Source organism: Helianthus annuus, chromosome 8, assembly GCF_002127325.2.
Source record: "Helianthus annuus cultivar XRQ/B chromosome 8, HanXRQr2.0-SUNRISE, whole genome shotgun sequence".
In the NCBI taxonomy this organism is placed as follows: domain Eukaryota; kingdom Viridiplantae; phylum Streptophyta; class Magnoliopsida; order Asterales; family Asteraceae; genus Helianthus; species Helianthus annuus.
In genome coordinates, this window is record NC_035440.2 from 84944532 (window position 1) to 84959273 (window position 14742).

Sequence of the window (14742 nt, forward strand, 5' to 3'; positions counted from 1 at the left end):
TGGATACTCTCACAGATGGGGATGTCTTCTACTAAGTATGTATGCCTTCAGTTCAAGACGTACATCGATCTCATCATTCAACTTGCAGTGGACGTTAAAATAGTATAATTTCTTTTGCTTTTAAAAGTAACTAGTTTGTTACTAGTGGTAGTTAGCCTAAATAATAGGACATTTCATATTTTGAAGAAAGTTTATGGTAATCTATTTTTTCCTTTCGAGCCATTGGGTACTCCATTTTGGCTTCGGGACAAGCATCTAGGATGGAGCGTTTTGGGTGCTCCCAATTGGGGAACGGTGTTCCTGCAATTCTGACCCCACCAATCCCGATCTTTTCTCTTGCCCTAAAGGGCCAATCTTATTCTGGTCAACATAAATTTCCCGTCCATCCTAATCTCCAGTCTGACACTCACCTCCGTAGATATCCATCCTAATCTCCCCTCCCTCCATATGACCTCTTAACCTTAGAAATTTTTTTAAATTAACCAACTTTAGCTTTAAACAATCATCTAACAATCCACACAACTTAACCTATTCGTCAATAAATTGTTTGAAGTAACTAATTTCAAACAATCATCTAACAATCCACACCACTTAATTCATTTAAACTTCTTCCCATTTGCTCAATTGCAAAAGAAAGCAGGCCATAACTACCCTATGTTTCTTTGAAGATGGGAGAATTAGAATGTCAAAGGAGACCTTGTTCCTCATGTTTATGGCTCAGTTCCTCTTGTTGGTTCTTGGGATACTTCAAAAGCTTTAAGTTTAATCTATTATTTTTCTCAACAAGGTTTTGTTTGATGAATGTCTAGTTGTTTTTGCTTATCTTTCTTGATTGTATTTAGCTTCAATGGTGTTTATGTTCCAATGAAACCCTATTGTATAATCTGTTTTAATACACAAGGCCGGCCCTGAGAATTCGTGTACCCTGTTCGAGCTCGAAAAAATATGCCCTTAGGCCTTAACGAAATTGGGTATTTGGCTCACTAAAGATCAAACCTAATGCCAAATGGGTTAATAACTAATCTAAACCATAAGAATAGTTTTGTAAGGAGGCCTATGTTGGTGTTTGTATGGATGTACCCGATTAAAAAAATATTTTAGATATACATATCGGGTTTTTTTCATAAAAAATATGCCTCTCAAAATACCGGGCTCTGGCCGGTGGTCCTCCCCGCCCACCCCCAGGGCCGGCCATGTTAATACATATGCTTATAGTTTTGATGATTTTCATTGAAACTTATCTGTAATCTTTTTTAATACCCATTGGTTAATTATGTCAGTTTTCTTGCATATAATCTTTATTGTAACTGATTTTTGATAAGTTTCTTGTATCTAGTTTCTTGGTAACCTATTTACAATTATATTACTAATTTTTATAATTTTCTTGTTTCTAGTTTCCATTGAAACCTATCTATCTATAATCTTTTTTAATACCCATGTTCCTAATTATGATAATTTTATAGCATTTAGCATCCATTGTAACCAATTTATAGTTTTTTTTTTCTCAATATTCATGTTTCTAATTTTGATAAGTTTCCTGTATCTAGTTTCTTGGTAACCTATTTACAGTCCTCAATGTACACTTTTATTATTTTTATAATCTTGTTGTTCTAGCTTTCATTCAAACCTATTTGTAATCTTTTTCAATACCCATGTTAATCCTGATTATGTTAACTTTCTTGTATTTAGCCTCTGGTGTAACCAATTTAGTCTTTGTCGATGTTCACGTTTAAAATTTCGAACCATGAAACCTATTTAGAGTCCTCAATTTTCATGTTTCTAGTTTTTATTATCTTTTGTTTCTAGCTTCTAATAAAACCTAGAGTAAATTACGTTTTTGGCCCCTGTGGTAATGTCAGTTTTACTATATTAGCCCAAAATAAGAATTTTTAACGTATCTGCCCCCATGGTCCCTATATCTAACCATTTTGGCCCCTAATTCTAACCAAACCCCAACTCTGGTTAGCTTCTTGGTCACATGGGTTGCACATGATGGGTAAAATTGTAATTCCCCTCCCCTTTTATGATTTTATAAATAAAACCCAAATGTAACCCAGATCTTCATCATTATCTTCAACCATCATCATCCCAAGATCTTCATCTTCAATTAAATCTAACCCATCTTCAACCATCATCATCCCTAAAACTTCATCTTCAATTAAATCTAACCCAGATCTTCATCATCTTCAACCATCATCATCATCCCCACATAATGGGCTGCCCCACCAAGATTTGGCTCCACAAATCAACAAATATCACAAAAATGAGCCATAAATCTATAAAGAAACATCAAGTTTACAACTTTATTAAAATCAAAAGTGGGTTAATCATGATTAACTATATATCACTATCCAAAACAGTAACTAAATTGGTAAAATTAACAGTGTCGGCTGGGATGCAATTAGAAGTTTAGAACCCACATTTTTTCAAACAATTCACCTAATAAAAATTTAAAAGCACAAAGAAAATCACAAATATTTAAAAATTTCACAATAATTAACACAAATACCTGGTTAAACTTAAAGTCTTAAATCCCACAAAATTGTTATAAAAAAGATGAAATCTTGACAATTTTGGTCACCATAAATCTGGGCAGACAGATCACGGTATAAATCGCAACATCTACTCCCCCATCACTGCTACACCGACAACCATCCTCCACCTTCGATTTCACCTACCACCGTCGCACAACATCATCATCAACCACCACTATTCATCACCTCCCTCCGATTCACCACCACCGTTCACCTGAAACCCCCATCAACAACATCTACTACTGGTTTCTCCTCCAGTTGCGGATTCGATGTTTCGGATCTCGGAGATAGGTTTTGTACGGAAGATTGATTCGGCATCTTTTGCCGGTAATGTGGACAGAGATGACGGTTGTGGTGGCACTCTCATGGTGGTGGTTGCCGGTGGTAGATCTTGAAAGAGATGCAGATGATGATGATTTGTTGGCAATCAAACATCATAACTGAATTTTCTTATGGATTTTGTTTGTCCGTGATGGTTGGGTCAAAGATTGGTTCAAGAAAGAGATGCAGATGATGATGATCTGTTCAAGATTTGGGTTTTATTTATAAAATCATAAAAGGGGAGGGGAAATTACAATTTTACCCATCATGTGCAACCCATGTGACCAAGAAGTTAACCAGAGTTGGGGTTTGGTTAGAATTAGGGGCCAAAATGGTTAGATATAGGGACCATGGGGGCAGATACGTTAAAAATTCTTATTTTGGGCTAATATAGTAAAATTGACATTACCACAGGGGCCAAAAACGTAATTTACTCTAAAACCTATATACAATTCTTTTCCCATGTTCATATTTTTAACGTCGATAGTTTTCTTGAATTAGCTTCCAATGGAATGCGAGTCAATCTCAATGTGGGAATTAAGTTTTGTTGTCCCTCCTAATCATGGTACTTTTTTGTTTCTTTTAAGCTGAAAAATAAGAGGTTTGACTTTAAAAGTCTAAGCAGATGACTTATAGCAGCTACACCATTAACCGTTTGTCTGTTTTTTTTATTGAAGCCGAAATACAACAATGTGCCGTGCATAGAGGAGGAAGGCCCGAACCGGCAGTTCATGGGTGGTACCTTGCAAGGCGTTGCGCGATTGGCGGTTTTCACGTTTAATACAGATGAGATTCTTGAATATCAAGTGTTCATTAAGGCCAATAGGCTTTCACCGTTTGATCTTGCCGCTAGTTGGAGAGCTTATCTTGCCTTTGTACTTCTCCCAGTTTCTTGCTGGCTCTATATCTATATATAGATGGTTTGCCATTCAAAAAAAGTTGGAGAGCTTATCAAGAAAATCTTGAACCCTCCACCGTTCGTGGGATTCCTGAATTCAGCATAAATTCATTGCCTGAGGGTGCCGAGGTGGTTATTTTGACCCGTTTACTCGTAAATGTGTTGTTTTTTGGTTGAAACAAGGTCAAATAATTATATTGCTTTTGTAACCATGACTAACAAATTATTATTTTTTTATTATATATAAAGGGACAAAAAACTGTTTTCTGGTCAACCCAAACCCAACTGACCCGTTTCAAGTTTTGACCCATGTCAACAACCATAACCTGTTTTACCTATTACCCAACTCTCACTCATAGGGCTGTAAACGAACCGAACGTTCAGTGAACAGTTCGTGAATCGTTCGGCGGGAAGTTCGTTTATATTTGTTCGTTTAGTTAATTTTGTTCGATTGATTAAATGAACTAACACGAACAAAGATCTCGTTCGTTCAAATGCGTTCATGAGCGTTCGACAATATGTTCGTTTACGTTCGTTCGTGTTCATTTGTTTATGTTTATTTTTTTAAAAGTTTTAATGTTTTCTAACTTTTTACTTTTGTTGTGTCCAATGTTTGAGGTTAAGTGTGCTTTTTTTATTTTCAAATTTATTGTTCGTCTGTGTTTGTTTACACTCATTTGTGTTCACTGTTCGTGAACTGAAATTCCTTAACAAACGAACACGAACATAAACTTTTGTTCGTCATGTGTTTGCGAACTGTTCTCAAACATCTGCATTTCCTTAACGAACACGAACATAGCCCCCATCTTACCATGAAAGTGTAAGTTTAATAAGTTCTCTTTCTCATTTCTTGAAATTTATACTCAGAATGGCTCTTCAACCAGTTTGGACCTTGATCTTGAACAATATTTAGTTCCGGCCCCTGCAACTTCTGTCGTTTACGCTGCTAATTTGACCGAGACTCCACGATCTCTTAAAAAAGGTGGAGCGTTTTCCAGTGCTGACGTGTCAAACAAAGACAAGTGTTTCTAACGATCGTCCCGCAACCATAAAGGTAATTAATCACTTTGTGTTATATAATCATATCCTAAAAATGTTGACTAAACGTTATTATTGTGAATAGGGAATGGAAGTTGTTATCCCGGACCCACCTAAGCTGTTTCATCCACCTGACATGGTTGAATCCAAATCTGTGGGTACAATCTCACCAATACAAAAACAAGATAGTTATAAAGCGGTTTACGTGGATAGAGGCGTGGGGTCACCTCGGTTGGTCAAATCAGCGAGCGTACATACTTTGTTTTTGATCAATTCGGGTTTCGGTTAAATAGTTTTCAACTAACTCAATTTTTGGTTGATTTCGGTTAACGATTCAGTTATTACTCAAACTGTTAATCACGTAATATATAAGTTTTTTTAATTAAAAAAACTATAGCAATACAATACTCAAATTAAAGAGGATAAAATACTCGTTTATATGGTGTATTAAAAAAAGTATTAACGTACTAAAAAGTTATGACCGTTTAAAAAACGTGGGGGGGGGGAGTTAGTTTTTTATAAGGGGATAAAGTGTAATTATTAACTAATTATCTAAAATTTTGTTAAAGATAGGGTTTAATCAATTGACATTCTTTATCTATTAAACATTCTGGGATAATAACCAAGTACGTTGGGCTTTAATCACTTGTACACTAAGGTATCATCTACTTGTACGTTTTAATCCACATGTCAATATTGACCAAGACAACTATCGAAACTTTAACAAAAATGAGTTGGTCGTCACGGTACTTTTGGATTTTTTTTTTGAACATTTTAGTTTATAAGATATGGTAAGAATACGTAAAAGAATTATAAGTTTGTTGTGGATGGAAAAAAGTGTAACTAATTACTCATAATTATGTTAAAACTTAGGGATTTAAGTGTAATAAGATAGGGAACTAAAATATAATTATTGTTTAAAAGACCAATTCACCCTCATTTGAAGGATGTATTTATAAATTAAGAAGGAAAAAGTTCTATTTTTGGGTATCTTAAAATACTTAAAATACGATACCTAATTACTAAAGTCCAAAACTTTGTAGAAAAGCGAGCAACGTTATCCACGGGCTGAATTTGGATGGAAGGTGGGTGTCGAAACCATCTTTGGTTAAAAAGGGGATATTTAATTTTTTCAGAAATAAATTCGTTGAACCTTTTAAGGATCGCCCTCGTTTGATTTGTCACGACATTAACCGTATTTCGGAAACTGAGGCGTCGGATTTGGAGGCGAATTTTTCTAGACAAGAATTAAAAGATGCGGTCTTTGAGTGTGGGGATGACCGGGCCCCGGGCCCTGACGGTTTTAATTTCCGCTTCGTTAAGCGCTATTGGAATTTATTAGAGGAGGATTTTTTTAAAATCTTGTCTACCTTTTTCGAATCTGGTGAGATAAGTATGGGGTGTGGTTCCTCGTTTATTGCCCTCATCCCGAAGGTTAAGGACCCGCTCTCTTTAAAAGACTATCGGCCTATCAGTTTGGTGGGCATTGTTAACAAAGTCATCTCGAAAGTTTTGGCCAATAGACTCAAAAAGGTGTTAAATTCTGTCATCTCGTCCTCTCAGTCTGCATTTCTCGGCGGTAGATATATCTTGGATGGTCCTCTTGTTGTTAATGAGATCCATAACTGGATTGAGAAGAATAAGAAAAAGGCATTTTTTCTTAAGATCGACTTCGATAAAGCTTATGATAATGTTAACTGGAACTTCATCATTGATATTCTTGCTCAAATGGGTTTTCCTAGTAGATGGTGTAGATGGATCAGGGGGATTATTTCTTCTGCTAGAGCGTCGGTTTTGGTGAATGGTGCTACTACGTTCGAATTCAAATGTGACAAAGGTATGCGTCAAGGAGATCCGATTTCCCCTTTTTTGTTTCTTATTGTCATGGAAGCCCTTTCTTGTATGATTAATAAGGCGATCGGGTTGGGAATTGTGAAAGGAGTGGATCTTCCGAATGATGGTCCTTTGGTTTCCCATTTGTTCTATGCCGACGATGCTATTATTATAGGGGAATGGAGTAGGGAAAATATTATCAATGTAGTGAGAATTCTCAAGTGCTTTCATGCCTGCTCCGGTCTCCAGATTAGTTTCAGCAAATCCAATCTTTTTGGGCTTGGGGTGAGTCATGGGGAGGTGGAAGACTTGGCTGTGTTAGTTGGGTGCAAAGCCGATAAATTTCCTTTTAAGTATCTTGGATTAACAGTGGGGGCCAATATGAATCGAATTAAAAATTGGAGACCGGTGTTTGATATCTTTGAGAGGCGGCTTTCTTTATGGAAAGCGTCTTTCCTTTCTATTGGCGGGAGACTGACGCTGATTCGATCCGTTCTCGAAAGTCTTCCTACCTATTTTTTGTCGCTTTATAAGGCTCCTGTTAAAGTGATTGCGGACCTGGAAGGAATTATTAGGAGATTTTTATGGGCTGGATCCGCTATTGATAAGAAAATTCATTGGGTTGCGTGGGACAGGGTGGCTTCTCCGGTGAAGATGGGTGGTTTGGGTCTCCATAAATTGAAAGACATTAATGTAGCGTTGATGGCTAAATGGGGTTGGAGATTCAAAACGGAGAAAGATAACCTGTGGGTTGGCGTGATTAAGGCCCTTCACTCGGGAGGGTCTGGCTGGGATTTTCTTCCGTTAAAAAAGACTCTCGGTGGTGTTTGGGGGAACATAGTTTCTACTATTAATCGACCTATGCTGGATGGTTTAGCGATAAGTAACCTTTTTAAAGGAGTGGTTGGCAGTGGGGAAAGCATTATGTTTTGGTTGGATCCCTGGTTATTTGAAGTTCCTTTGAAATATAAATTTCCATCCTTGTTCCAGCTTGAGGTGGTTAAGTCTTGTAGTGTTCGTGATAGACTTGAAGGGGAAGGTTTATGGCTGTGGAAAAACGACCCGGTGTCCGCAACCGAAAGTAACGAATGGGAATTGCTTGTTGCAGCCCTTCGTGATGTTTTTCTGTCTAACAGGCCTGATAAGTGGGAGTGGGTCGGTAACGATTCAGAAGGGTTCTCAGTGGCGGCTGTTAAGAGGTCCATTGACTCGAAGAATGACTATAGTAATCGCTTTGTTTTTGATTGGTGTAAATGGGTCCCTCTCAAATGCAATATCCTGGTTTGGCGTGCGGAGATGGATAGGATTCCGACGGTAGAAGCTTTGGTGAGAAGGGGTATGGTGATCGAAGATGATATGTGTAAGTATTGTGGCTCCGGCTTGGATTCGGTTGATCACATTATGACGGCTTGTCCGCTGGCTTTGGGGTTATGGGAGAAGATTTCTCTGTGGTGTCGGGTTAGGAACTTTTTTATTTTCTCTTTCCGTGATTTGCTTGCCATTCATGACCATGAGAATAGGAGGAGGACGGAGAAAGAGGCTTTAAAAGGTATCGTTATCGTTTCTTGTTGGTTTTTGTGGAAGGCCAGAAATGATCTTAGATTCAGTGGGAAAAGAAGAGGAGTTGAAGATGTCTTTAGTGATGTTAGATCGGCTAGTTTCAGTTGGTATAAATATAGGGCTAAGAAAGGTTCTTGTGAGTGGAGGGATTGGTGTAAATTTGTTAATATGTAGTTTTTTGTGTTTTGTTTCCGTCCCGGTTTTCGGGTTCGGTTTGTGTTAATGAAGTTCTCGTTTCAAAAAAAAATTACTAAAGTCCAAAGCTTTTGTTTAAACCTAAAAGTCCAAGTTGTATGTTCCCAGGCCCAGCATCCTAGGTGTATTTTTTGTTTTCTTTTTTCTTTTGTTTTGGACATCATATGTTACCAGAATGCCAGATAGGCAGATAGTAGCCTCATCGCTATGATGCTATCAAAAGAATGAAGAATAGGGATGGCAATTAAACCCGAACCCGCTGGGTAAACCCGAAACCCGACACATTTGGGACGGGTTTGGGGTCGGTTAATCGGGTTTGGGATGGGTTTGGGAATAGTTTTTATTTTTTTCGCGGGTTTGGGACGGGTTTGGGATTTAGTGATATACCCGTTTACCCGACCCAATTACCCGATAAACTGTACCCGTTTACCCGATTGTATACCCGATATAATTGCTTTTATATTATTATATATGTATATATATGATACATCCATTTTTTTACACATATAGGTATTCTATTCCATATACATTGTAGTTATTTGATATATATTTTTATAATGACAATACAAAATGTAACCGATTAGTAGTTACCCGATAGATACCCAATGGGTTTTGAGATTAGTATACCTAACAAGTAATCTTTTTAAATTAACGGGTTTACCCGAAACCCGCGGGTAACCCGATACCCGATGGGTATTTACCCGCTAGAAACCCGACGGGTTTTGGGACGGGTTTGGGACAAGCTTATCTAACCGGGTTTGGGTTTGGGATTACCTAAACCCGTCCCAAACCCGACCCATTGCCATCCCTAATGAAGAACTGTAAGTCATCCAAGAGTGAAATAAGAAAAACCAGATATGCGTACCGTTTTCTATACCATTTTTTCAAGAAAACTTTGAGTGGGACTTTCTAGTGTGTAAATATATTCAGGCGCCTGTCAGCTACTCGAGGTCGGATGGTTAAAAAGTTGAATCACGGAGCTTCTACTAGAGCTCGATTTATAAAGGTGCTCTAACCTGAGCTTCACACATCGAACTTAACTAGACCCGTGACTATTATTTATATAATCTAAATTTAATATAATGATAATAATAGTTATTATATTATTTTATAATATATACTGTATAGGGGAAGGCTATAGAGAAAACCCACTTGAATTGTGTAAACTCAAATAAATATATAGAAGCAAAAAAGTAAAATAATAAAATGATTGATAACTAACAAACGAGTCAGGTTCAATATTGAAAAACTACTCACAAACAATGTTCAAACTTTACAAGTAGAGTTCTATCCAAGCCGAGCTCGATCTCTCTTGACTTGAACCAAGATCGAGTTTGGGCAAGCTCAAGCTTAACTCGTTTTGAACCAACAAATTTTGTGAATATGGTTTTATCTGGAAATGGTTCAGATTGTTGTCAAAGAGCCAAATAGGAGAGAAAGTGGCAAGGAAGTTTAGTAGTTTACACTCATTGAAAAAACCGTGGAGCCATTTAACTAAGGTTGATCTACGGCATTAGACATCTGTAATGGTTAATGCCCCATAAGGGGTATTTTATGCTACATCAGCATCATAACGTCTCTTTAAAAAATGTGTAATTGTTGACGCTCTTTCAATCATTACTTTTCATTTTGTTTTTATCTAAATTGAGCATTATACTAGAAATGTCTCTCTCTCTCTCTCTTTATACCCCTATAATTCCTTATTAAGCATCCCCTTAAAATAGGATTACATGTTGTTTAAGTAACATTGACATTACCTACTAATTCTTTCTGATCTTTTTTTAAAATAGACATAATTTTACTTGGATGTTGTTGCAGTTAACTACAAAATACATATTTGATCAATTAGCTGGAAAAAAGGAAATAATTTTAAAATTAAAGGAAAGATATGAAGATGACCATGATCCACTTGGACAGATAAGAACATAGACCAAATGAGCTACAATTGTTTTGACAAAAAGGTAAATTCAACCTAAATATGTATATTACTATACGCTTATATTGTTAGCACCGTCGATGTAAATGATCATATTTGTAGTTTATTTGCATCTTAAGACTTTTTAGGGACAATAGAATATTCGTTTGATTCCCGTTTGATATGCAAAGTCAAAAGTATACGTTTTCTTGATATAGAAAAAATGGTACCCATATAGAAAAAAATGGTACCCATACGTGCAATTTTGTTTAATCTCACGAAAATGCAAGCTAAAGTTATTAAGGATAGTGGTGGATTTAAGAATTTTTTTCGTTTGATTTTCTTTTGGTAGATTCTCACTATCACTAGATTCTCACTAATTATTTTTCCAAATCATACGATGTTCTTACTAATTTTTTTCAAATCGAGAACCCACAAAGGTGGTCTAGACCCGCCTCTGATTAAGGAAATATTATCTCGATATTTGTTATAACACAATAACACATCATGAGCAGCCTACAGCTTTTAATAATAAAAAAAGTGATTTAAGTCTAATAATTTATAACTGTGAAATTTGAGTTGGGAGTTATCTTTTGTAAGCTTTTTATTCTTTGAAACTTCTTTTTTTTTTTTTTAATCACCGATATTATAGGAGGAGACTTTTTAACAATAATTATCTTTAATACCACTTTCTTTTTGTGATGGACGTTTTTTTCTATATTTGTTTTATAGTTTATTCTTTTTCTGTTAGTTTCATTAACATGAGATGACAATTTATATAAAAGAAATAAATTAAAAATAATTTGGAAACAATTTCATATATTTATTTAATGTAAATGCCCCGGAATTTAAACAAAAAGTGGGTAGTCAATTGTCCACGACACTGAATTTAAACTTAAAGTGGCAAATTTTTAAAGAACTATATCCATAAATTACCTATTTTCTATTGTTTATTTATTTAAATTGGGAAAAAAAATATTTACACGTGTTTATATAACAACCCTACACAATAAAATCTTACCAACTTTTAATAATAAAAAAAGTGATTTAAGTCTATATTAAAATGTTCATTCTTAAATTTGAATTGGGAAATTTTTTTTGTAAGCTTTTAATTCTTTGAAATATGTCACCAATATTAGGAGGAGAATTTCTAATAATAATTCTCTTTAACACCACTTTCTTTATGCGATGGACGTTTGTTCTATATTTGTTTTGCAGTTTATTCTTTTTCTATTATTTTCATTGACAATTTATAGAAAAGAAATAAATTAGGAAAAAATAATATGGAAGAAATTTCATATAATTTTTAGTGTAAAGATCAAATACAAATTAGTGTTAACATACAAAATACCCTTAATGTAAGAAGTGAATGAGATAATTTTTTTTTAATTTTCTACCCTACTACTTAAGAATGATGTTTAATTGCAAAATGTAAAAAAAAAAAAATCGAGATTTTACATAGTAGTAGAGTAATTATAATTACTCTACAAAATTGCATAATTAACTTACTACTATAATAAAATTATGATTTTTATTTTTAATTTCTGAAACTAGCATGCGTGCTTAATAAGATGGAAAAAAATCTCCTTTTTCACTTAACCCATATTTTTTAATGCAGATGCCCCGGAATAAGATTTCATATGAGGATACAAAATAAGTTAGTCACTTGTTCATGACACTGAATTTAAAGAGGTAATTAAAAAAAGAGTAAATTGTCAAAATGGTCCCTGAGTTTGGTTACTTTTGCCACTTTAGTACAAAACTCAAACCTTTTGAATCTGGGTCCCTGTGGTTTCAATTTTGTTGCCATTTTCATCCAAATTTTTCAGTTAACATTCAGTTTAGTTTTTTTTTTTTTTTTTTTTTTTTTTTTGTGTCTTTTTTCTCCCTTTTAGTAAAGTGCAAAATGGTCAGATTTTTTAAATTTGTTATAATAAAATGTTAAAAGACCATTTTGTCCTTCATTAAAATGCAGGAAAAACACAAAAAAAACTGGATGTTAACTGAAAAATCTGACAAGATTTTGATTTTAGATGAAAATGACAACAAAACTGAAACCACAGTGACCCAGATTCAAACGGTTTGAGTTTTGGATTAAAGTGACAAAAATGACCAAACCTCAGGGACCATTTTGGTAGTTTACTCTTAAAAAAAAACTATTTACATAAGCTTGTTCTTAAAAGACTTTTAGAACTCCACCCAACAATAGAGATTTTATAGGTAATTGACAAAAACCCTTTTTGTGTTCGGACAAGTTCTTGAAAGTTCAAAGTCCATTTCCTATTTTTAATTCGTCTAACTTATCATTTTCACGATAAAGATTTTTTTAAATACATGAACTACATAATACTTTACCTAAAATATATAATATTTTGTCAACTCATATTAGTTAGGTCTATACACGACAAATTCACATGTTCTTATTTTATTTTGCACTTATTGACTTATTGTCATCGTATCACCATCGCCACTTCGTTTTTTTCCATATCCCGTAGGCATTATTTTCCACAAAGTAAATGTATTAATTGTTTGTTTCAATTAAGAGTGTTTTATTTAAGTAAAAGTAAATTATATATGAGTTTATCTGGGTCATCTCAAACTAGATAAAGAGTCAACTTTTATCTATTTAAACTACACAAGTTAAAACATACAACTATTATAGAACTTGTTAACTTAGAAATGATGCAAATAGGGTAGCACCATCGATGGCCATTGTTTGTCTCCACCACCTACTTGTTGTTGTCACTGCCTTCGTCACCATCCTTGTGGCCTCCACCACCACCTTGCTGCCGTCGCAACCATCTTCACCGTGCCACTAGGCACTAGCCACCATAAAAATTTATGGCAGGCGCACCTATTTTGGTGCTCTTTATTCTATTTTAACCGACACACATTTTGACCTTAACTAAATTGATACTTTTTAAAAATTCATTTTGACGTGAGCCATTTTAGTTAGAACCTGTATTGGTCCATCACTAACCAACTCAACTCGCATGATTTGCGAGGTTATAAAAAGGTAATGATATTTTTTTAATGGTAAATTTTGGATTACTGACGGACCACTAGAGTATAATCGTGCCACCAGCAGAACCACTCGATCATATCCATCTCTATTAGACAATAATGCATATACAGCAATTCAGGAGAAAAAACCAATAAATCTAGAAAAACCTCCTGTGGGAATCGAATCCAAAAACTAATGATCTCTAGGGATTATCTCACTCTGAATATGTTAGTAGGCTATAATCTCATAGATTATAGAAAGGTAACGATCATGATTCATGTGATTTGGCCATTGTATAAAGGGTTATTGGATTTTATCACCCCAAACTATTAGCTATTGGCCGCTGCCACCCCCAACTATTACTTTGACGTCTGTCACCCCTAACTTAACACTTAGTGTGTTCTGTCACCATGTCGTTAACTGATCACTAACTTTTGATCATGTTACTATACTTTTGGGGGGTGTCCTAAGATCCCTAAAACCTTCCTAAGATCCCTGTGACACCCCGAAAAGTATAGTAAGACTTAACAAAAAAAGTTCAATAAAGTTTGGACTTAGTACTCAATATTGTGACAAATTAAAAAGTTAATACCTGATTTTAGAACAAAAAACTATTAATACCCTATATTGAAATTTAACAAAAATCACAAGGACCAACGGTGTAATTTTTTCTTTAGAAAAAAAAATCACACATGATTGGAGGTCTGGGAAAAGCAATAAAAATTTAAAAAACACACATCACATGAAACATACCAATATTTCTTTCAATAAAAATATACACTTAAGGTTACACTATGTTTATAAAACATGAACTTCTATAATAATTTTACTTTGATTAATTTTAAAGGTTACACTTGTTCAAATCTGAACAATAATTTTACTTTGATTAATTTTAAAGGTTACACTTGTTCAAATGTGAAGAAAGCCGTGCATAGTTTTGCAAATGCACGTTCTTTATTTATTGGTTTTGTTTGTTTTTGGCATCAATATATTATTCACTAGTATTAAGCCTTCGCGTTGCATCGGTTGTCTGTCGTAAAACTGTGTCAAGTAGTACCAATACTATACCACTATCAGCGATCACCAACATCGGAAAAGTTAATTTGTAAAAATAAAATAAATAAAAACGAAAAAAAATAAAATCGAGCGAAAAGCAGACGTAAAATCTTTGAATCACGCACGCTCGTCGCTGAGAAATTAAACCGAAACGTAAAACATAGAAAACATAACTAAGTCAATCCAGGACCTGTGCGTTGCGACGAACTTGTCAAATGGAGAAATATTGATGTGTTGCGACGGGCCAAACGGGAAAAAAATACACGAAAAAATGTTGAACGCTACACACACGTTGCGGTGCGTTAACTTACAAACTTTAGAACGAAACGAAAAACTTGGGAATGATGAAAAGTATGGTGGACCAAAATTGAAAAATAAAAAGAGTTGA

The 14742-nt window shown here is 34.9% G+C and overlaps 1 protein-coding gene across 1 annotated transcript; it reads left to right on the top strand.

Annotated features, from left to right (window-relative positions):
• The first annotated feature begins 2876 nt into the window (after positions 1-2876).
• Positions 2877-8358, top strand: LOC110873252. The gene is made up of 5 exons (XM_035976064.1): positions 2877-2957; positions 3533-3730; positions 4621-4758; positions 4877-5022; positions 5835-8358. Exons 1-5 carry the CDS (start codon positions 2877-2879, stop codon positions 8356-8358), a joined length of 3087 nt encoding a protein of 1028 aa, XP_035831957.1.
• The last annotated feature ends 6384 nt before the right edge of the window (positions 8359-14742 follow it).

Excerpts from the sequence above, each read along its gene's own strand:
- LOC110873252 (XM_035976064.1), top strand. The coding sequence starts at position 2,877 with ATGACGGTTGTGGTGGCACTCTCATGGTGGTGGTTGCCGGTGGTAGAT. Across the intron at positions 2,958-3,532 it reads CAGATGATGATGATTTGTTG|CCGAAATACAACAATGTGCC; the intron begins GCAATCAAACAT and ends TTTTTATTGAAG. Across the intron at positions 3,731-4,620 it reads GGAGAGCTTATCTTGCCTTT|AATGGCTCTTCAACCAGTTT; the intron begins GTACTTCTCCCA and ends ATTTATACTCAG.